This window comes from Bombina bombina, chromosome 6 (genome assembly GCF_027579735.1).
Source record: "Bombina bombina isolate aBomBom1 chromosome 6, aBomBom1.pri, whole genome shotgun sequence".
Lineage (NCBI taxonomy): Eukaryota > Metazoa > Chordata > Amphibia > Anura > Bombinatoridae > Bombina > Bombina bombina.
The window spans coordinates 907,551,389-907,571,044 of NC_069504.1; the positions used below are offsets into that span (position 1 = coordinate 907,551,389).

The 19,656-nt window shown below is 37.4% G+C and overlaps 1 protein-coding gene across 1 annotated transcript in view; it reads left to right on the forward strand.

Moving 5' to 3' along the window:
• IGDCC3 (immunoglobulin superfamily DCC subclass member 3) overlaps window positions 1–19,656 on the forward strand; it is a 237,903-nt gene that overhangs the window by 171,951 nt on the left and 46,296 nt on the right. The window contains exons 8-9 of the mRNA XM_053719580.1: window positions 4,800–5,047; window positions 17,258–17,422. Coding sequence (XP_053575555.1) covers window positions 4,800–5,047; window positions 17,258–17,422 — 413 coding nt within the window. The remainder of the gene's footprint in view (window positions 1–4,799; window positions 5,048–17,257; window positions 17,423–19,656) is intronic.

Below are 19,656 nucleotides of genomic sequence, written 5' to 3' on the forward strand. Positions count from 1 at the left end.
GATCATAATGTGTATAGCATTGTTAAGTTAATTCAACATGCTAATAATTTCATTTGTGATGCCATTTTTGATATCATCAGAATTGATGTCAGATATATGTCTTTAGCTATATTAGCTAGAAGAGCTTTATGGTTTAAATCTTGGAATGCTGATATGACTTCTAAATCAACGTTGCTATCTCTCTCTTTCCAAGGTAATAAATTATTTGGTTTTCAGTTGGATTCAGTTATTTCAACTGTCACTGGGGGGAAGGGAGCTTTTTTGCCTCAGGATAAAAAATCTAAGGGTAAATTTAAGGCTGCTAATCGTTTTCGTTCCTTTCGACAAAATAAGGAACAGAAACCTGATCCTTCCCCTAAGGGAACGGTTTCCAATTGGAAACCTTCTTCAGTCTGGAATAAATCCAAGCCATTTAAAAGATTTAAATCAGCCCCTAAGTCTGCATGAAGGTGCGGCCCTCATTCCAGCTCAGCTGGTAGGGGGCAGACTAAAATTCTTCAAGGATGTTTGGATCAATTCTATCCAAAATCATTGGATTCAGGACATTGTTTCTCAAGGGGTACAGAATAGGTTTCAAAGTAAGACCGCCTGTGAGAAGTGTCTTTCTCTCACGCATTCCAGTGAACCCAGAAAAGGCTCAGGCTTTCCTGAAGTGTGTTTCAGACCTGGAGGTATCTGGGGTAATTGTGCCAGTTCCTGTTCAGGAACGGGGTCTGGGTTTTTTTTCAAATCTGTTCATTGTCCCAAAGAAGGAGAATTCTTTCAGACCAGTTCTGGATCTAAAAATTTTGAACCGTTATGTGAGAATACCAACATTTATAATGGTGACTATAAGGACTATTCTGCCTTTTGTTCAGCAAGAGCATTATATGTCCACAATAGACTTACAGGATGCATATCTTCATATTCCGATTCATCTAGATCACCATCAGTTCCTGAGATTCTCTTTTCTAGACAAGCATTACCAATTTCTTGCTCTTCCTTTTGGCATAGCGACAGCTCCAAGGATCTTTTCAGAGGTTCTCGGTGCCCTACTCTCTGTAATCAGAGAGCAGGGTATTGCAGTGTTTCCTTATTTGGATGATATCTTGGTACTTGTTCAGTCTTTATGTTCTTCAGAATCTCACACAAATCAACTAGTGTTGTTTCTTCAAAGACATGGTTGGAGGATCAATTTACCAAAAAGTTCTTTGATTCCTCAGACAAGTGTAACCTTTTTAGGTTTCCAAATAGATTCAGTATCCATGACTTTGTCTCTAACAGACAAGAGATGTCTGAAATTGGTTGCAGCTTGTCGGAACCTTCAGTCTCAATCATTCCCTTCAGTAGCTATGTGCATGGAGGTTTTAGGTCTCATGACTGCAGCATCGGACGTGATCCCCTTTGCTCGTTTTCACATGAGATCTCTTCAGCTTTGTATGCTGAACCAATGGTGCAGGGATTATACAAAGATATCACAATTAATATCCTTAAATCCCAATGTTCGACTATCTCTGACTTGGTGGTTAGATCACCATCGTATAGTTCAAGGGGCCTCTTTTGTTCGTCCAACCTGGACTGTGATCACAACAGATGTGAGTCATTCAGGTTGGGGAGCTGTCTGGGGAACTCTGACAGCGCAGGGGGTTTGGAAATCTCAAGAGGCGAGATTACCAATCAATATTTTGGAACTCCATGCCATTCTCAGATCTCTTCAGTTTTGGCCTCTTCTGAAGAGAGAACAGTTTGTTTTCAGACAGACAATGTCACAACCGTGGCGTATGTCAATCATCAAGGTGGGACTCACAGTCCTCAAGCTATGAAAGAAGTATTTCGGATACTTGCATGGGCGGAATCCAGCTCCTGTCTAATTTCTGCGGTCCATATCCCAGGTATAGACAATTGGGAAGCGGATTATCTCAGTCGCCAGACTTTACATCCGGGAGAGTGGTCTCTTCACCCAGATGTGTTTTTTTCAGATTGTTCAGATGTGGGGGCTTCCAGAAATAGATCTGATGGCTTCTCATCTAAACAGGAAACTTCCCAGGTACCTGTCCATGTCCAGGGATCCTCAGGCGGAAGCAGTGGACGCGCTGACATTTCCTTGGAGCTATCAACCTGCTTATATTTTTCCGCCTCTAGTTCTTTTTCCAAGAGTGATTTTCAAAATCATAATGGAGCGTTCGTTTGTTCTGCTGGTGGCTCCAGCGTGGCCACACAGGTTTTGGTATGCGGATCTTGTTCGAATGTCCAGTTGCCAACCTTGGCCACTTCCGTTAAGGCCGGACCTTCTATCTCAAGGTCCATTTTTCCATCAGGATCTCAAATCATTAAATTTGAAGGTATGGAGATTGAACGCTTAGTGCTTAGTCATAGAGGTTTCTCTGACTCAGTGATTAATACTATGTTACAGGCTCGTAAATGTGTGTCTAGAAAGATTTATTATCGAGTTTGGAAGACTTACATTTCATGGTGTTCTTCTCATAAATTCTCTTGGCATTCTTTTAGAATTCCTAGAATTTTACAATTTCTTCAGGATGGTTTAGATAAGGGTTTGTCTGCAAGTTCCTTGAAAGGACAAATCTCTGCTCTTCCACGGAAAAATTGCTAAACTTCCTGATATTCATTGTTTTATACAGGCTTTGGTTCGTATCAAGCCTGTCATTAAATCAATCTCTCCTCCTTGGAGTCTTAATTTGGTTTTGAAGGCTTTACAGGCTCCTCCGTTTGAGCATATGCATTCTCTGGACATTAAATTACTTTCTTGGAAAGTATTGTTCCTTTTGGTCATCTCTTCTGCTAGAAGAGTTTCTGAATTATCTGCTCTTTCTTGTGAATCTCCTTTTCTGATTTTTCATCAGGATAAGGCGGTTTTGCAGACTTCATTTAAATTTTTTCCTAAAGTTGTGAATTCCAACAACATTAGTAGAGAAATTGTTGTCCCTTCATTGTGTCCTAATCCTAAGAATTCTCTGGAGAGATCTTTACATTCTTTGGATGTGGTAAGAGTTTTGAAATATTATGTTGAAGCTACTAAAGATTTCAGAAAGACTTCTAGCCTATTTGTTATCTTTTCTGGTTCTAGGAAAGGTCAGACGGATTCTGCCATTTCTTTGGCATCTTGGTTAAAGCTTTTGATTCATCATGCTTATTTGGAGACGGGTAAGTCCCTGCCTCAGAGGATTATGGCTCATTCTACTAGGTCAGTTTCTACTTCCTGGGCTTTTAGGAATGAAGCTTCTGTTGATCAGATTTGCAAAGCAGCAACTTGGTCTTCTTTGCATACTTTTACTAAATTCTACCATTTTTATGTTTTTTCTTCTTCAGAAGCAGTTTTTGGTAGAAAAGTACTTCAGGCAGCTGTTTCAGTTTGATTCTTCTGCTTACAATTTCATTTTTTTTCATTATAAGATTAAAACTTTTGATTTGGGTTGTGGATGAATTTTTTAGCGGAATTGGCTGTGTTTATTTTTATCCCTCCCTCTCTAGTGACTCTTCCGTGGAGTGCCACATCTTGGGTATTTGCTATCCCATATGTCACTAGCTCATGGACTCTTGCCAATTACATGAAAGAAAACATAATTTATGTAAGAATTTACCTGATAAATTCATTTCTTTCATATTGGCAAGAGTCCATGAGACCCACCCTTTTTATGGTGGTTGTGATTTTTTTGTATAAAGCACAATTATTCCAATTCCTTGTTGATGCTTTCGCTCCTTTCTTATCACCCCACTTCTTGGCTATTCGTTAAACTGAATTGTGGGTGTGGTGGGGGGTGTATTTATAGGCATTTTGAGGTTTGGGAAACTTTGCCCCTCCTGGTAGGAATGTATATCCCAAAGGTCACTAGCTCATGGACTCTTGCCAATATGAAAGAAATTAATTTATCAGGTAAATTCTTACATAAATTATGTTTTTTTATTATTATTTATTTAAAAATATACATTTCTGTAGTGAAGCGATCCCCTCCCCTCAACTTATTGTATGGTGGCCCCCCTCCCTCATACCTTTCCATAGTGTAGAGAACCCATCCCTTCCCCTCCCTCACTTCCTCGCCTCCCCCAGAGTGGCATTGTTTGCATTGGCGATCTACCTTCATATGGTAAGGGGAGCATGATCAGTCTTAACTGTCAAAGCTGACAGCCGGACCATAGCATGAGGCAGAAGTTTGGGCGTAGCTACTACGTCAACAGGGTGCGCTGAACAAATTACTCTGTGACGTAGAAGGCTAGAGAGGAAAGGAGATTTAAATGTATAGAAAGGTCAAAATTAAAATATGCATAAGTCCATTTCAATTTGAAATAGAAGCATGTTTTAAAAATATACTTCCATTAGCAAAAATGCTTCTAGTAAAAGTTATGTTTTTCCGGCAGCATACGCACATATCCTGTGAGGGCCATGCATCAGTACTCAAAACCCTATGTCTGCTCAGAGAGCTGGTAGCGGTGTGTATTGCTTTTGTGAAGACGTACTTTGTGTCATACAAGTCACCACTGGCTCTCTGCAAAGGTGTGGTGCTTGAATACGGGTGCACAGGCCCACACAGAATATGTGCATATGCCACAGAAAAACAGTAATAACATTTACTAAAAGCATTTTTCTAATGAAAGTTTTTTTGCAAAAAATGCACTTCCATGTATATAAATACATGCTTCTGTGCAGATCAGTTCAATGTCAGCCTTTGCTTAATCTGATGCTACAGTTAATGTACAAGAAAATAGCTGCATCACTGAAATGATTTTAAGGAATCCATAATATTTTTTGGCAGATAAAGCAGTCTAGGCATTTGGTTCTAATAAAACATTGTCTTTTTTTGCAGTTCACTCACCATCTCTGGTATCAGTCAAGAAGATGAAGCTATCTATCAGTGCATAGCACAGAACAGTGCTGGGTCTAGCCAGGCCAGTGCACGACTCTCTGTGCTCTGGTCTGAGGGCTTGCCAGGACCACCGCAAGATGTTACTGCGACCACCGCGTCATCGATCTCTATACAGGTATCCTGGAGTGAGCCTCTTGAAAACACGCGAGAGATAATTGGCTATGTTGTGCACATCCGGAGAACTGCAGGTATATATTTCAGTAATGTGTGAGGGAAGGCAGCTAAAACAAAGACTAAACCGTGTTCTTTAAATGTCTAAAACTGTATCTTAATTTTAATAAATATGGGAAGTACTCAAATGTGTATGTGTATGTGTGTGTGTATGTATGTATGTATGTGAGTAAGCCTTTTGCCTTGAATAAGTGGAATAACAGGCTGAGCGATAGCCTTTTGAAGTTCCCCTCACCTGGCATTGGAGCCCCCAGACGGATTGGCCGAGCGGTAGTGACTACGTCACTGACATGTTGAACGTGCTGGATGTGTTGAGCCGAATGCGGTTTGAGTCACGGAGCGGACATAGGTGTGGAGGATACAGCTCAGCCGGTCTTCCTGTGGTGCAGCGGTGGCGGTGCCTATCGGGTCAAGTTCGTGGTGAGAGCCAAGCATACCCCTCTTTCCTGATATTGTCCGTACTCATAGTAAGTGCCAGCACGAACTGTCTCTAACCTCACAGAATGCTATCTTGTGATTACCGAGCTCAGGCATACTTTACCTAAGAATGGGGGATTCTCCTGCTCCTGCAAACCACTAACTCTGTCCTAAATATCCTTTTCTTTGTATTTATATATATATATATATATATATAAATATATATATATATATATATATAAAATATCCTCCACGTGTGTGCACTCCGTCTCTCACCTCCAAACAGACAACTGCCAGGGTGCCATAAAGGTATAATATATATACTGTATATGTATGTATGTATGTGGGTGTGTGTATATATACAAATAGGCCTGCACAACGGAGCGCTCTTTGTAGTCTCCAACAGAAATCTTCAATCATTCCACAATGGCTCAATGGAGAGTGGGTGGGATCTTCCTCCCTGAGTTCATGGGATACAGCGGCTTTCCTAAGCGTGTCTGTTTAACACGCTGAAAAAACAAATAGCGTCCAGGAGAGAAAAGCGATCAAAACCCACTTAGTAAAATCAATGAAGTTTAATAGGTCATTTAAAATCAGATAAACTGGTCAGTACAAAAAAGATAAAAAGTTCAGGTTGATGAACAGGTGCATAGGGCAGACGCGTTTCGTGCACATGCGCACTTGGTCACTGCTTACCTGTGTACCTATTCACGCTTCTATTTAAGCCCAAATAATTTAAAGAGACATTGCTCTATTTTGACATTATTATTAACCTGCTAACATATTACGGCAAATGTATTAATGTCCAGTATTGTTTCAAAGATGTTAAAATGATTGGCAGGAACAAAATTGAGGCCCTTAGACAATACACTATTTTCTATGTCCCTCAGATTTTTAGATGATAAATGAATGACATCAGAGTTCATGCATATTTCTTTTGTATGTTCTGGGATATTGTGACATATGTCTCATGTGCAGTCCCTCTTTTGATCCTGCTTTCCCCTTGAGTGGGAATACTGTTTTTTTCTTCCTTTCCCCCATCCATGTCTGTGTGTTTTTTTCTTCTACCTGTGGGGAGAGTCTGATGCATCTCATTTTTTTTAAAGTGAATTAGATACTTCTACTTTAGATGTTTGATCAGATACTCTCGGTACTGATGGTATAAATGATTCTTCCACATTGTCTCCACCTGAGGAATCAAATTCATATTCCGTGTCTGAGAAGGTTACGGTTTTCCCTTTTTTAGTAGATTTACTACTTTTATTTTTTATTATAATTGCGGTTGTATCTTGGTTTAGTTTGATCATCTTGACTCCATCTGTAGGCTTGTTTGGTATCAAGGGGCTAGATTTAGAGTTTTGCGGCCAAAGATTTTGTTTTTTTCCCCCGCACCTTTTAAATAACGCTGGTATTTAGAGTTCTCTGAAGGGCTGCGTTAGGCTCCAAAAAGGGAGCGTAGAGGAATATTTACCGCCACTTCAACTCTCAATACCAGCGTTGCTTACGGTAGCGGCTAGCTGGAAAAACGTGCTCGTGCACGATTCCCCCATAGGAAACAATGGGGCAGTTTGGGATGAAAAAAAACCTAACACCTGCAAAAACGCCCAACGCAGCCCCATTGTTTCCTATGGGGAAACACTTTCTAAGTCTGCACCTAACACCCTAACATGAACCCCGAGTATAAACACCCCTAACCTTACACTTATTAACTTATTAACCCCTAATCTGCTGCCCCCACTATCGCTGACACCTGCATTATATTATTAACCCCTAATCTGCCGCTCTGGACACTGCCGCAGCCTACATTATACCTATGTACCCCTAATCTGCTGCCCACAACACCGCCGACCCCTATATTTATTAACCCCTAATCTGCCCCCCCAACGTCGCCGCAACCTTACATACACTTATTAACCCCTAATCTGCCGACCGGACCTCGCCTCCACTATAATAAATGTATTAACCCCTAAACCGCCGCACTCCCGCCTCAAAAACCCTATAATAAATTGTATTAACCCCTAATCTGCCCTCCCTAACATCGCCGACACCTAACTTCAAGTATTAACCCCTAATCTGCCGACCGTACATCGGCACTACTCTAATAAATGTATTAACCCCTAAAGCTAAGTCTAACCCTAACCCTAACACCCCCCCTAAGTTAAATATAATTTTAATCTAACAAAATAAATTAAATATTATTAACTAAAGTCTTCCTATTTAAAGCTAAATACTTACCTGTAAAATAAACCCTAATATAGCTACAATATAACAAATTATTATATTGTAGCTATTTAAGGATTTATATTTATTTTACAGGCAACTTTGTATTTATTTTAACTAGGTACAATAGCTATTAAATAGTTATTAACTATTTAATAGCTACCTGGTTAAAATAATTACAAAATTACCTGTAAAATAAATCCTAACCTAAGTTACAATTAAACCTAACACTACACTATCAATAAATAAATTAAATCAATTAACTACAAGTACCTACAATTAAATAAACTAACTAAATTACAAAAAACAAACAAACACTAAATAACAAAAAATAAAAAAAGATTACAAGAATTTAAGCTAATTACACCTACTCTAAGCCCCCTAATAAAATAACAAAAGCCCCCCCAAAAAAAAATTCCCTACCCTAATCTAAATTAAAATAGTTAACAGCTCTATTACCTTACCATCCCTTTAAAGGGCTTTTTGCGGGGCATGCCCCAAAGAAATCAGCTCTTTTGCCTGTAAAAAAAACATAATACCACCCCCCAACATTGCAACCCACCACCCACATACCCCTACTCTAACCCAAACCCCAATTAAATAAACCTAACACTACCCCCCTGAAGATCTCCCTACCTTGAGTCGTCTTCACTCAGCCGAGCAGCGATGGACCAAAAGAAGACATCCAGAGTGGCAGAAGTCTTCATCCTATCCGGGCAGAAGAGGACATCTGGACCGGCAAACATCTTCATCCAAGCAGCATCTTCTATCTTCATCCATCCGACGAGGAGCGGCTCCATCTTCAAGACCTCCGGCGCGGAACATCCTCTTCTACCGACGAATGAAGGTTCTTTTAAGTGACGTCATCCAAGATGGCGTCCCTCGAATTCTGATTGGCTGATAGGATTCATTCGTCGGTAGTCGTCGGTAGAAGAGGATGTTCCGCGCCGGAGGTGGGTTGTAATGTTGGGGGGTGGTATTGTGTTTTTTTTACAGGCAAAAGAGCTGATTTCTTTGGGGCATGCCCCGCAAAAAGCCCTGTTAAGGGCTGGTAAGGTAATAGAGCTGTTAACTATTTTAATTTAGATTTGGGTAGGGAATTTTTTTTTTGGGGGGGGGCTTTGTTATTTTATTAGGGGGCTTAGAGTAGGTGTAATTAGCTTAAAATTCTTGTAATCTTTTTTTATTTTTTTGTAATTTAGTGGTTTTTTTTGTAATTTAGTTTAGTTTATTTAATTGTAGGTACTTGTAGTTAATTGATTTAATTTATTTATTGATAGTGTAGTGTTAGGTTTAATTGTAACTTAGGTTAGGATTTATTTTACAGTTAATTTTGTAATTATTTTAACTAGGTAGCTATTAAATAGTTATTAACTATTTAATAGCTATTGTACTTTGTTAAAATAAATACAAAGTTGCCTGTAAAATAAATATAAATCCTAAAATAGCTACAATATAATTATTCGTTATATTGTAGCTATATTAGGGTTTATTTTACAAGTAAGTATTTAGCTTTAAATAGGAAGCCTTTAGTTAATAATATTTAGTTTATTTCGTTAGATTAAAATTATATTTAATTTAGGGGGGTGTTAGGGTTAGGGTTAGACTTAGCTTTAGGGGTTAATACATTTATTAGAGTAGCAGCAAGGTCCGGTCGGCAGATTAGGGGTTAATAAGTATAGGTAAGGTAGCGGCGACGTTGGGGGGGCAGATTAGGGGTTAATAAATATTATGTAGGTGTCAGTGATGTTAGGGGCAGCAGATTAGGGGTACATAGAGATAATGTAGGTGGTGGCGGTGTGCGTTCGGCAGATTAGGGGTTAAAAAATGTTATTATCGTGGCAGCGATGTGGGGGGGCCTCGGTTTAGGGGTATATAGGTAGTTTATGGGTGTTAGTGTACTTTAGAGCACAGTAGTTAAGAGCTTTATAAACCGGCGTTAGCCCAGAAAGCTCTTAACTACTGACTTTTTCTGCGGCTGGTGTCTTGTCGGTAGAGGGTCTACTGCTCACTTCAGCCAAGACTCTAAATACCGGCGTTAGGAAGATCCCATTCAAAAGATAGGATACGCAAATGGTGTAAGGGGATCTGCGGTATGGAAAAGTCGCGGCTTGGAAGTGAGCGTTAGACCCTTTCCTGACTGACTCTAAATACCAGTGGGCAGTAAAAAGCAGCGTTAGGACCCCTTAACGCTGCTTTTGACGGCTAACGCAGAACTCTAAATCTAGGCGATAGTCTTTTTTTATCCCTCATCATTTTTCTTGATTTGAAATACCATAATTCTTGCTTAAATGTATTCATATTTTGTTCAAATTGTTTGTAGTATTTTTTTTTAATTATTGGTCATCTTGATGGCTTTTCAGTTTTTCTTGAATTTCTTTTAGTTCTGACAGAATGTTATTCCTCTGTTACTTCTTATATTGGATAAGTAAACCCATTAAAGCAAAATAACAAAAGTGGCATTTCACTTTAAAATGAAGTCCGAACCATTAACCACAAATGAGGGAAATTTTTATCCTTGCCAGACACTTTAAGGATCTCCATAAATCAGATACCACTCCGCTTATGATACAGGGTATAGATTTTGTTCCGCTAAGGAAAAGAGGAGGAAATAGGGAAATGTGTCTAAATAAGAGAGAAATCTATTGGATGTTTACCCTTCAGACTAGTTACCCTGGAGGTATAAACAAAAGAAGGGACTTAGATTTATTTGTATAAATATTGTTCTTTAACTATATAGGATATTATCTCTGAGAAATAATAGGCACCTAAACAGTATGTTTTTCCTATTTCATGCCTATAACTTGTTCTTTATATTTTTCATTTAGTGATATGTATGATTTCCATATGAGGATGTAGTGTTTACTTGACCTATAATATAAACTAAATATCTATAATATTTTGTCCCCTACATACTTTCACTCAGTGATAAGTAGAGCCCTTTTTGCCGTAATATATTAGCAGGTTGATAATAATGTCAGAATAGAGCAATGTCTCTTTAAATTATTTGGGCTTAAATAGAAGCGTGAACAGGTGCACAGGTAAGCAGTGACCAAGTGTGCATGTGCACGAAACGCGTCTGCCCTATGCACCTGTTCATCAACCTGAACTTTTTATCTTTTTTGTACTGACCAGTTTATCTGATTTTAAATGACCTATTCAACTTTATTGATTTTACTAAGTGGGTTTTGAGTGCTTTTCTCTCCTGGACGCTGTGTGTGTGTGTGTGTGTAGATATATATATATGGTCTGAAATTTCAAGTGGTCCACAAGTCCTGAACAACTTAGAAATTGCAGCGAACAACTTTGAAATATAACTTTTTCCTATCTTTAACATTGAGTGGACTAGTAACTAATAACGTTTCCCCTCTGGGCCAGTAGCTTTAAGCCTGACTAGTAAACCATAGTAATATTTTTCTACCCTGTATATATATATATATATATATATATATATATATATATATATATATATATATATATATATAGTTCAAGTAAACCCCTACCCAGCCAAAGCATATGGGGAATACAGAAAAGCAGGCAAAGGCCCTCTGTTTGAATTTTTTTTCCTTTTTGTGTATATCCTGTGTTTTGCCTGCTTTTCTGTATTCCCCATATGCTTTGGCCGGGTAGGGGTTTACTTACACTTTGGATACTTCATTCTTTGCAGTGCACCAGGAAGTTAGATTTTTAAGGTGAATGACGTTTTCCAAAACTTTATGTTATATATATACACAGAGAGAAAAGCACACTCACAGGAATGAACAACTAGCTCAATACTATTGTTAGCCTGTTCCTTTGCGATTTACCACCTGGGTGCAGCTTCTTTTAGCCCAGTAATGCTTTTCACAGAGTAGAACTTTCCTGTAGTATATCAGTCTGATTCCGCCTATTACGGTCAGTCCAGCGTCGAAATACCAGGCAATTCCTCTCTGAACAAGGAACACAGCAACCCCAGACGATCGTTTTGGCCCAATGAAGGACTGATATACTACAGAAAAGTTCTACTCTGTGAAAAGCATTACTGGGCTAAAAGAAGCTGCACCCAGGTGGTAAATCGCCATAGAACAGGCTAACAATAGTATTGAGCCAGTTGTTCGTTCCTGTGAGTGTGCTTCTCTCTGTATATATATATGTATATATATATATATATATATATATATATATATATATACAGGGCTCAAAATTTCAAGTCCTAAACTACTAGCCAGGAATTAAGCTGGCTATTTGGCACAGTGTATAGACAGCATTTATCTCCCTGTCACATGATGCAAAGTTGTGTAAACCAAGGCAGGTTCAATCTAAGGCAGCAGGGATATGAAACAAAGCTATTTGATGTCCAGTTTTTTTTTTTTTTTTTATATTTTGCATGGGTTCTAACCTCGACAACTAACCATGGATGTTCTTTAGCTTAGATAAAGGGGACAGTCATTTTAAATAGCTGATTTTGCCTGAGGAAACTGCCACCTATACTGATCTTGTCAATACTGCAATATTATATATTTTTTAAACTGATGAATAAAGATTGCTTTTTATTTTAAGTATATCCTAGCATTTTTTAAAGCATTTTAAAGGGACATTCTAGTCAAAATTAAACATCATGATTCCAATAGGGCATGCAATTTTAAACAACTTTCCAATTTACTTTTATCATCAAATATGCTTCAGTTGTCTTGGTATACTTTTTGAAAAGTTAAACCTAGGTAGACTCATATGCTAATTTCTCAGCCATTTAACTGCCTCTTATCTGAGTGCATTTTGACAGTTTTTCCACAGTTAGACACTGCTAGTTCATGTGTGTCATATAGATAACATTGTGCTCACTCCCATGGACTTATTTATGAGTCAGCACTGATTGGCTTAAAATGCATGTCTGTCAAAAGAACTAAAATAAGGGGGCAGTCTGCAGAAGCTTAGAAGCAAGGTAATCACAGAGGTAAAAAGTGTATTAATATAACAGTGTTGGTTATGCAAAACTGGAGAATTGGTAATAAAGGGATTATCTATCTTTTTAAACAATAAAAGCTGGTCGCGCTGCATTATTTTGCCAGCTGTATGCAGGTGAAGTTTGCTCAAAATTCACAATATATTTATTTAACTGGCCGAAAGTAATATATACTGTATCCCAGCGAGGCTGTTTTTTTAACGTGCGCCCATAAACGAGCCAATTTGCCACTTTACGGGTGCATGTTAAGATAGCGCCTCACTTACCAATACCTATATAAGTATTCATACTAGAACACATAAGGATCAATTTGTAGTTCCTGTCTTATAAAATATATGGACAAGATTTTGTATCAGGATCTTGATATAGATCAAATCTATTCTTTTCAGACTTCTGTGACTTTTGAGCTTCAATAACTTATAGCTAATTAATTCCTTTTAAATACATGTGTGTGTGTGTGTGTGGTAAAACTGAAGAGCTTCAGTAATTTTATTTTTTGATTGTCAAGTATATTTAATAAATATAAATTTTTGATAAAATTAATATCAGTATTTTCTTTACTAGCGAGATTCAATACCTAGTCTGTGACGCACCTCTTCCTTTTATATTAGTGTCATTAAGAATAACTGGCTATATTCAGTTATGTGGAGCAAAGTTATTATTACTAATCTCATAAGTAGTTAAAGATACATTGTAGGCAACAAAATATGCATGTATTATTTCTCACAAGAGATTATACATAAATACTTTCACACTTTCCTTATTTTCGGTTACAAACATATTGGGCCAGATTACAAGTAGCGCAGTATTAAACTCTCCCACTAGCATGCTATCTCCACTATAAGTAAGCTATATAGCCAATATGAATATACATCATTTTGTTATGTGATATTAAATGGACATTCCAGTCAAAATTGAAATGCACATAGATGAATTACATCTGTGAATAGAAACATATTTGCAATATACAGGTATTGGCAAATATGCCTGTAGTAAAAGTTATCACTGTTTTAGTGTTAACATTTTTCTATGCACGTGCATGTGAAGCATTGCTAGATATTGTCAGTGCACCAGCATTTTAAGTACTGCAGCTGATCAGAGCATCAGTGGGGCTTGTATCATGTTAGAAATTACAAGATTGGGTCATAAATCTTAGGTTCTCTGAGCAAGTGCTGTGTTTAAATGCTGGTGCACACAATTTTGAAACAGCTATAACTTTTATTAGAAGCATTTTTGCTAATACTACAAAAATGCTCCTATTCAATACTAAAGTGCAATCATGTGGATTCCAATATTGCATGGAATGTCCCTTTAAGTTATCATTACTGAGAAATAAACTAAAACTAACAAAAGATAGTTTGGCTTTTCTTCACTGTTTGTGGATATAAAATGTAGCTTTAAATATAGCAGCTGACACAAAGAAACTGATATTTCGAAGCTAATGTTATGGCTACTTGATTGTTTAAAAAGCAGTTCGCTGGTGCTGTGTGAAGATGCAAATTCCAACTGTCAGCATGGTCCATTCAAAATAATGTCTAAGAATACAAACTTGACACATTCATTCAAACAGTAATGAACTTGAAGTGCTGCTCTGGATGAATAGACCTGATTGTCAGCTGGCATAACCCAAGACACTGATTGATTGTCTATTATTATTGTCTATTATTTCTTCCATTTAATAATAGTGGTTGTAGATTTCTAAGGGGGGCTTGTTGCTGTTTAACTATTTGATGCCAGGAAAGGCTTCACTGACTTGCATTGTTCTATGAAATCATGCCTGTTATAACTTAAGGGTTAACCACTCACATTGCCATGGGGTAGATAACTCCAGACCTCACATATAGTTTCACAAGCATCTTATACATATGTATGGTGCTAATTTACATGTAATTGGACTAATCACCATAGAGATTAAGTTAATTTGCATTAAGTGACTTCTCTGACAAGTAACCCTATATGTGCTAGAGCCCAGGCATGGGTTGTACAAACCACAACTGCACTGGTTTCCAAAACCTCCCTCAGGGAATCCCTAATAATATTTCAAGATATCCTTAAAAGGATATGGAATTTAAGATTCAACTTTTATATTGCAAAGCGTGCAATTTAAAAAATATTTCAATTTATTTATATCATCAAATGTACTTATTACTCTTGGTCTTCTTTGTTGAAACATCACCTTTTCTAGGAGCCAATGGCTCCTGGGTTTGTCGAGCCCTTTACTAAAGCATGCTCATTTATTGTATACATGTTTTGAGCGCTACATTGTTGCAAACACTATTGCTTTATATTGCTCAAGACGTGTACTTTTATGACTCTACCTAGCTAAACTCTTACTGTATGTAATAGAGCTACGTTTTAATAGAGGATACCACAAAGAACAAAGTGAATTTGGTAATAAAAGTATTTTTTTTTTAAAATTGTACCTCCTATCTGAATTATGAAAGTTTCATTTAGACCTTTATGGCCCTTTAAATATTCAGAGTGCCTTAATGTCTGAGCCACTATTCAACTAGACTGGGGCATGTTAAACTAAACAGGAGGCAGGGAAATGTATGGGTTACTTGGTGACATCACATTGGGAATCTTCATACATACGCAATTTAATAATAAAATATATATATATATAATCTCAATATCATGTAGCTGTCAAGAATGTTTGCCTGGTTATGTGGAAGAAGAACATGCTCTCCCCATGTTTCTCATGTATATATGGCAGTAGTAGTCCCACCTAATTTTGTGCTTAACATGGAATCTTAGATAATGTTACACATTCTGCCCTTTACTTCTAGGTATAGCAAAAGATTAGAAAAGCATAGGATAGAACTGCCGTATTATACCCCTAACATTTATAATCTCACCCAAAACAACACCTTGGGAGTAAAGTATTGATTGTGCTGCAAGGTATGCAAAAGTTCAAACCATAACCAAAGAATTTGCAAAGAATTTCAGCACTATTATTAAATATTAATTAATATATACTAGTGTGCAAAACCAATGTTTCTCTAATAATACAAAATAAGCTATAGTAAGAATAAATCTAGGGTATCTATTCCCTAAAAGATAGGGGAGGTTTGCCAGTGTCAGCTATCCTCCACCAATTAGCTGGCGAACGTTCAGATGACAAGGCTATAGGCAATAAGAGGGGTTATGCAAGTTCACCCAAGACCTTCCCCAATCATTTCCTAGGCTGCCATATTATTATTTTTTTTATTCTTTACAGATTTAAAGGGACATGAAACCCCAAATTGTTCATGATTCATATAGAGCATAACATTTTAAACAACTTTCCAATTTACTTCTATTATCAAATTTGTTTAATTCTCGTGGTATGTGCCAGTGTGTAACAGACAAAATCATAAATAAATATAATAAAAATTGTAATAAAAATAATATAAAAGTGTAAATAATAAAAATATAAAACAGTGTAAAAAAAACAACAATTCATATAGAGATGTATTTTCTAAATAGAGGATACACTGTCCTAAATCTTCCTTGCACCACTGATAAATAGCTGAATACAACATATGAGCCAATTACAAGAGACATAAATGTGCAGCCACCAATCAGCAGCTAGCTCCTAGCAGTAAATTGCCTATGTATGCTTTCCAACAAAGGATAATATAACAAATAAGATAATAGAAGTAAACTGGAAAGTTGTATAAAACTGCATGCTCATCAAAGTTTAATTTTGACTTTACTGTCCCTTTAAGTTAGGGAGTAATACAATACAGAGGATAGGGAGGTATGGCTGCTAAATATTTAGATTCAGGTTCCAATTTTTTTTATCCATTTGTCAGACTCTGCTTAAAAGAATAACAGAATCTAGAAAGGTTTCTCTTAATGGGATGGCATACTTACTTTAATGAATACATCCCAGGGATCTCACTTTTGAGAAAGGTACTAAGAACACTAATGCTGTGTTGTAGAGACAACAGTAACCTATGGTATTTGATTTCTCTATATTAGAAATAAAAGTCATGTTAAGCACAAGTTGTCTAACGGTGATGCTTGTACTGTACAGCCATTAGTCTAAGCAGGAGCAATACATTGACATTTTTTTATAGTTATTTCAGACATTCACATGAATATAAAAATAAATGTAATTTTTTTCCATTTTTTTATATTTATTGCATTCTTCTAAAAATTATAAAGAAGCCGCTCCTTTCATGAAAATACAAACAACAAATGATTGCTTTTCTGCAGATGGGAAAGGCATCAAAAGTTCAAATTTTCACTACATTGGTGGGAAAGGCTTCACAATTTAAGTGTACACTATTAAATAACAAATTAGCAATATCTCTGTCAGTTGACTGATTCCCGTGTTTCAGTAGCACTAGCTACTACATTAACTTTTTAAGTTTTAGGTGCTGTCTCACTGCCCCTCTGCTTCTATGAAGACAGCCCCCATTGGAAAATAGCAGACAAATGGATTTTTGTTAATATTGGAAAAAAAACCTTAATGAATATCAGATGAAATGAAAGAAAAACAAATGATTTGTCTGTGCATGCCTGTTATTTTATTATGAAGCTCATTACATTTTACCATGTTCTTGTATACCCTCTACTTTAAGAGTTTGTTATATATCTACATGACTTTAATACTAAAATATTGAAAGTCATTCTCTCACCTTTTTATCCTGTCTTCCAGATCCTTTACATATGGAATATCAGGAGGCTGTGAGCAAGGACACTTTTCAACAGCTGGTAACAGACCTTGAACCCTCAACAACTTATAGCTTCTACATAAAGGCATATACCTCACGTGGAGCCAGCAAAGCCTCAGCCACAGTCGTGCAAAGCACTCTGGGAGAAGGTAAAAAAATAACATCTATCCATTTGGAAAAATAATTAGCAAATATATTGGAGTTATTTGTGAAGTTTTGGTGAGAGATGAAATGTTAGACTGCAGTTTGAGAAGAAGCCCAAAGATATTTCAATGTAATATTCTCCACCTAACACAAACCTCATGTTGTCTAGAAAATAGCAAGTTTTATACACATCACGTTCACCTAACAGCAATTTCAAAACAGTACATGGTTAAAATTTAGTTTGTAGGTGAATATTTTGGCTTAGGCAATAGGGTTTTCTTTAGAGGTAGTTCTATGTCATGATCTCTGCACAGTACTTGGCTCTCCAAATTGTTGTTTGGGGGTGCATGCATATCTCCCAAATTTACCAAAGGCTTTGTGTAACAGGGAACTGAGGAATCTTGTGAGTGAGGCACAGCTGTGTTTTGTGGGTGAGATCTTGACAGAAGCACTGAAACATAGGCATGTCAAGGGTAGGGATGGGTGGACTCAGGGCACATCTGTGACAGAGCTTGAGCAATTCCTAAAAAACAGGACATTTGTGCTGGTCAGAAATGCTGTGGGAGGAAAATTAGGCAGATCTCCCAGCAGGATCCAGGATGCTTGGGAGATCTGTACATGGCTACTCCCATCATTGGACTATGGTTGTGAGCTAAAATAGTTTGAGGGTGGGAGGTTTGGGGCAGCAGATTGCCCAGTTCCTAGGGTAGCAGAAAAACTAAATGTAAAAAATAAATTTTGAATTATTTACTATAGATAAAAGGGGTGCATTTTTGGAAATGTTGGAATCTTGGAAAGTATGGGAAGAGATAAGTAGGAGAGGTAAGAGAGGGGAGTGAATGGGCAAAAGAAAAGAGAAGAGAGGGAAAATGTAGTTATTATGCCTAATATATGATCACTCCTTCCCACATTTCTTTTCTATTCAGGACAATTGCAACTTCGGGGTCGATTTAACAAATGTCGGACGGACATGATCTGCTGTAGCGGATCATGTCCGCCCAACATCGCTAAATGCCGACAGCATACGCTTTCGCATTTAACATTGAACAAGCATTTCTAGTGACGGACGAGCATTTCTAGTGGCATTGCACAAGCATTTAAGACCGCTGCTTCTTAACTTATATTTCCGGGGATCCAGAAGGTTTGCACGGAATAAGCAGCATCCGCTGCTTTATAAATACACCCCTTTATCTTTCAGCAAGATCTGGGGCTCATCATATTTTTCTTCTCCTGGATCTAACTTCAAGGGACAGTCTAGTCAAAATTAAACATGGACATGCAATTGTAAACAGCTTTCCAATTTACTTTTATCATCAAATGTTCTTTTTTTCTATTAGTATTCTTTGTTGAAAACTAAACCTAGGTAGGCTTATATGCTAATGTCTAAGCCCTTGAAGGCCGCCTCTTATCTACCTCTATTATTTTGACAATTTTTCACAGCTAGACAGTGCTAGTTCATGTGTGCTTATATATATTATTGTGCTCACTCCTGTGGAGTTATTTATGAGTCAGCACTAATTGGCTAAAGTGCAAGTCTGTCAAAAGAACTCAGGTAAAGGGGCAATTTGCAGAGACTTAACCCCTTAAGGACTGGGCATTTCAGACAAAAACTTCCCCAAAAGATCAGAGCATTTTTAGCATTTGTGCCATCACTATATTTAAACAGAAATAGAGCCTTTTTATATTTATCTACAAAACTATATATATATTTTTTAGTAGACAACCCAAAGTATTGATCTAGGCCCATTTTGGTATATTTCATGCCACCATTTCACCACCAAATGCGATCAAATAAAAAAAAAACTTTATCTTTTTCACAATTTTAGATTTCTCACTGAAATTATCTACAAACAGCTTGTGCAGTCATGGCACAAATGGTTGTAAATGCTTCTCTGGGATTCCCTTTGTTCAGAAATTGCAGACATATATGGCTTTGGCATTGCTTTTTAGTAATTAGAAGGACGCTAAATGCCGCTGCACACCACACTTGTATTATGCCCAGCAGTGAAGGGGTTAATTAGGTAGCTTGTAGGGTTAATTTTAGCTTTAATGTAGAGATCACTCTCCCACCTGACACATCCCACCCCCTGATCCCTTCCTGACCACCCTCAAACAGCTCTCTTCCCTCCCCACCTCACAATTGTCCCCGCCATCTTAAGTACTTGCAGAAAGTCTGCCAGTATGAAAATAAAACCTTTTTTTTTATAATTTAAAGGGACACTAAACCCCCCCAAAAAAA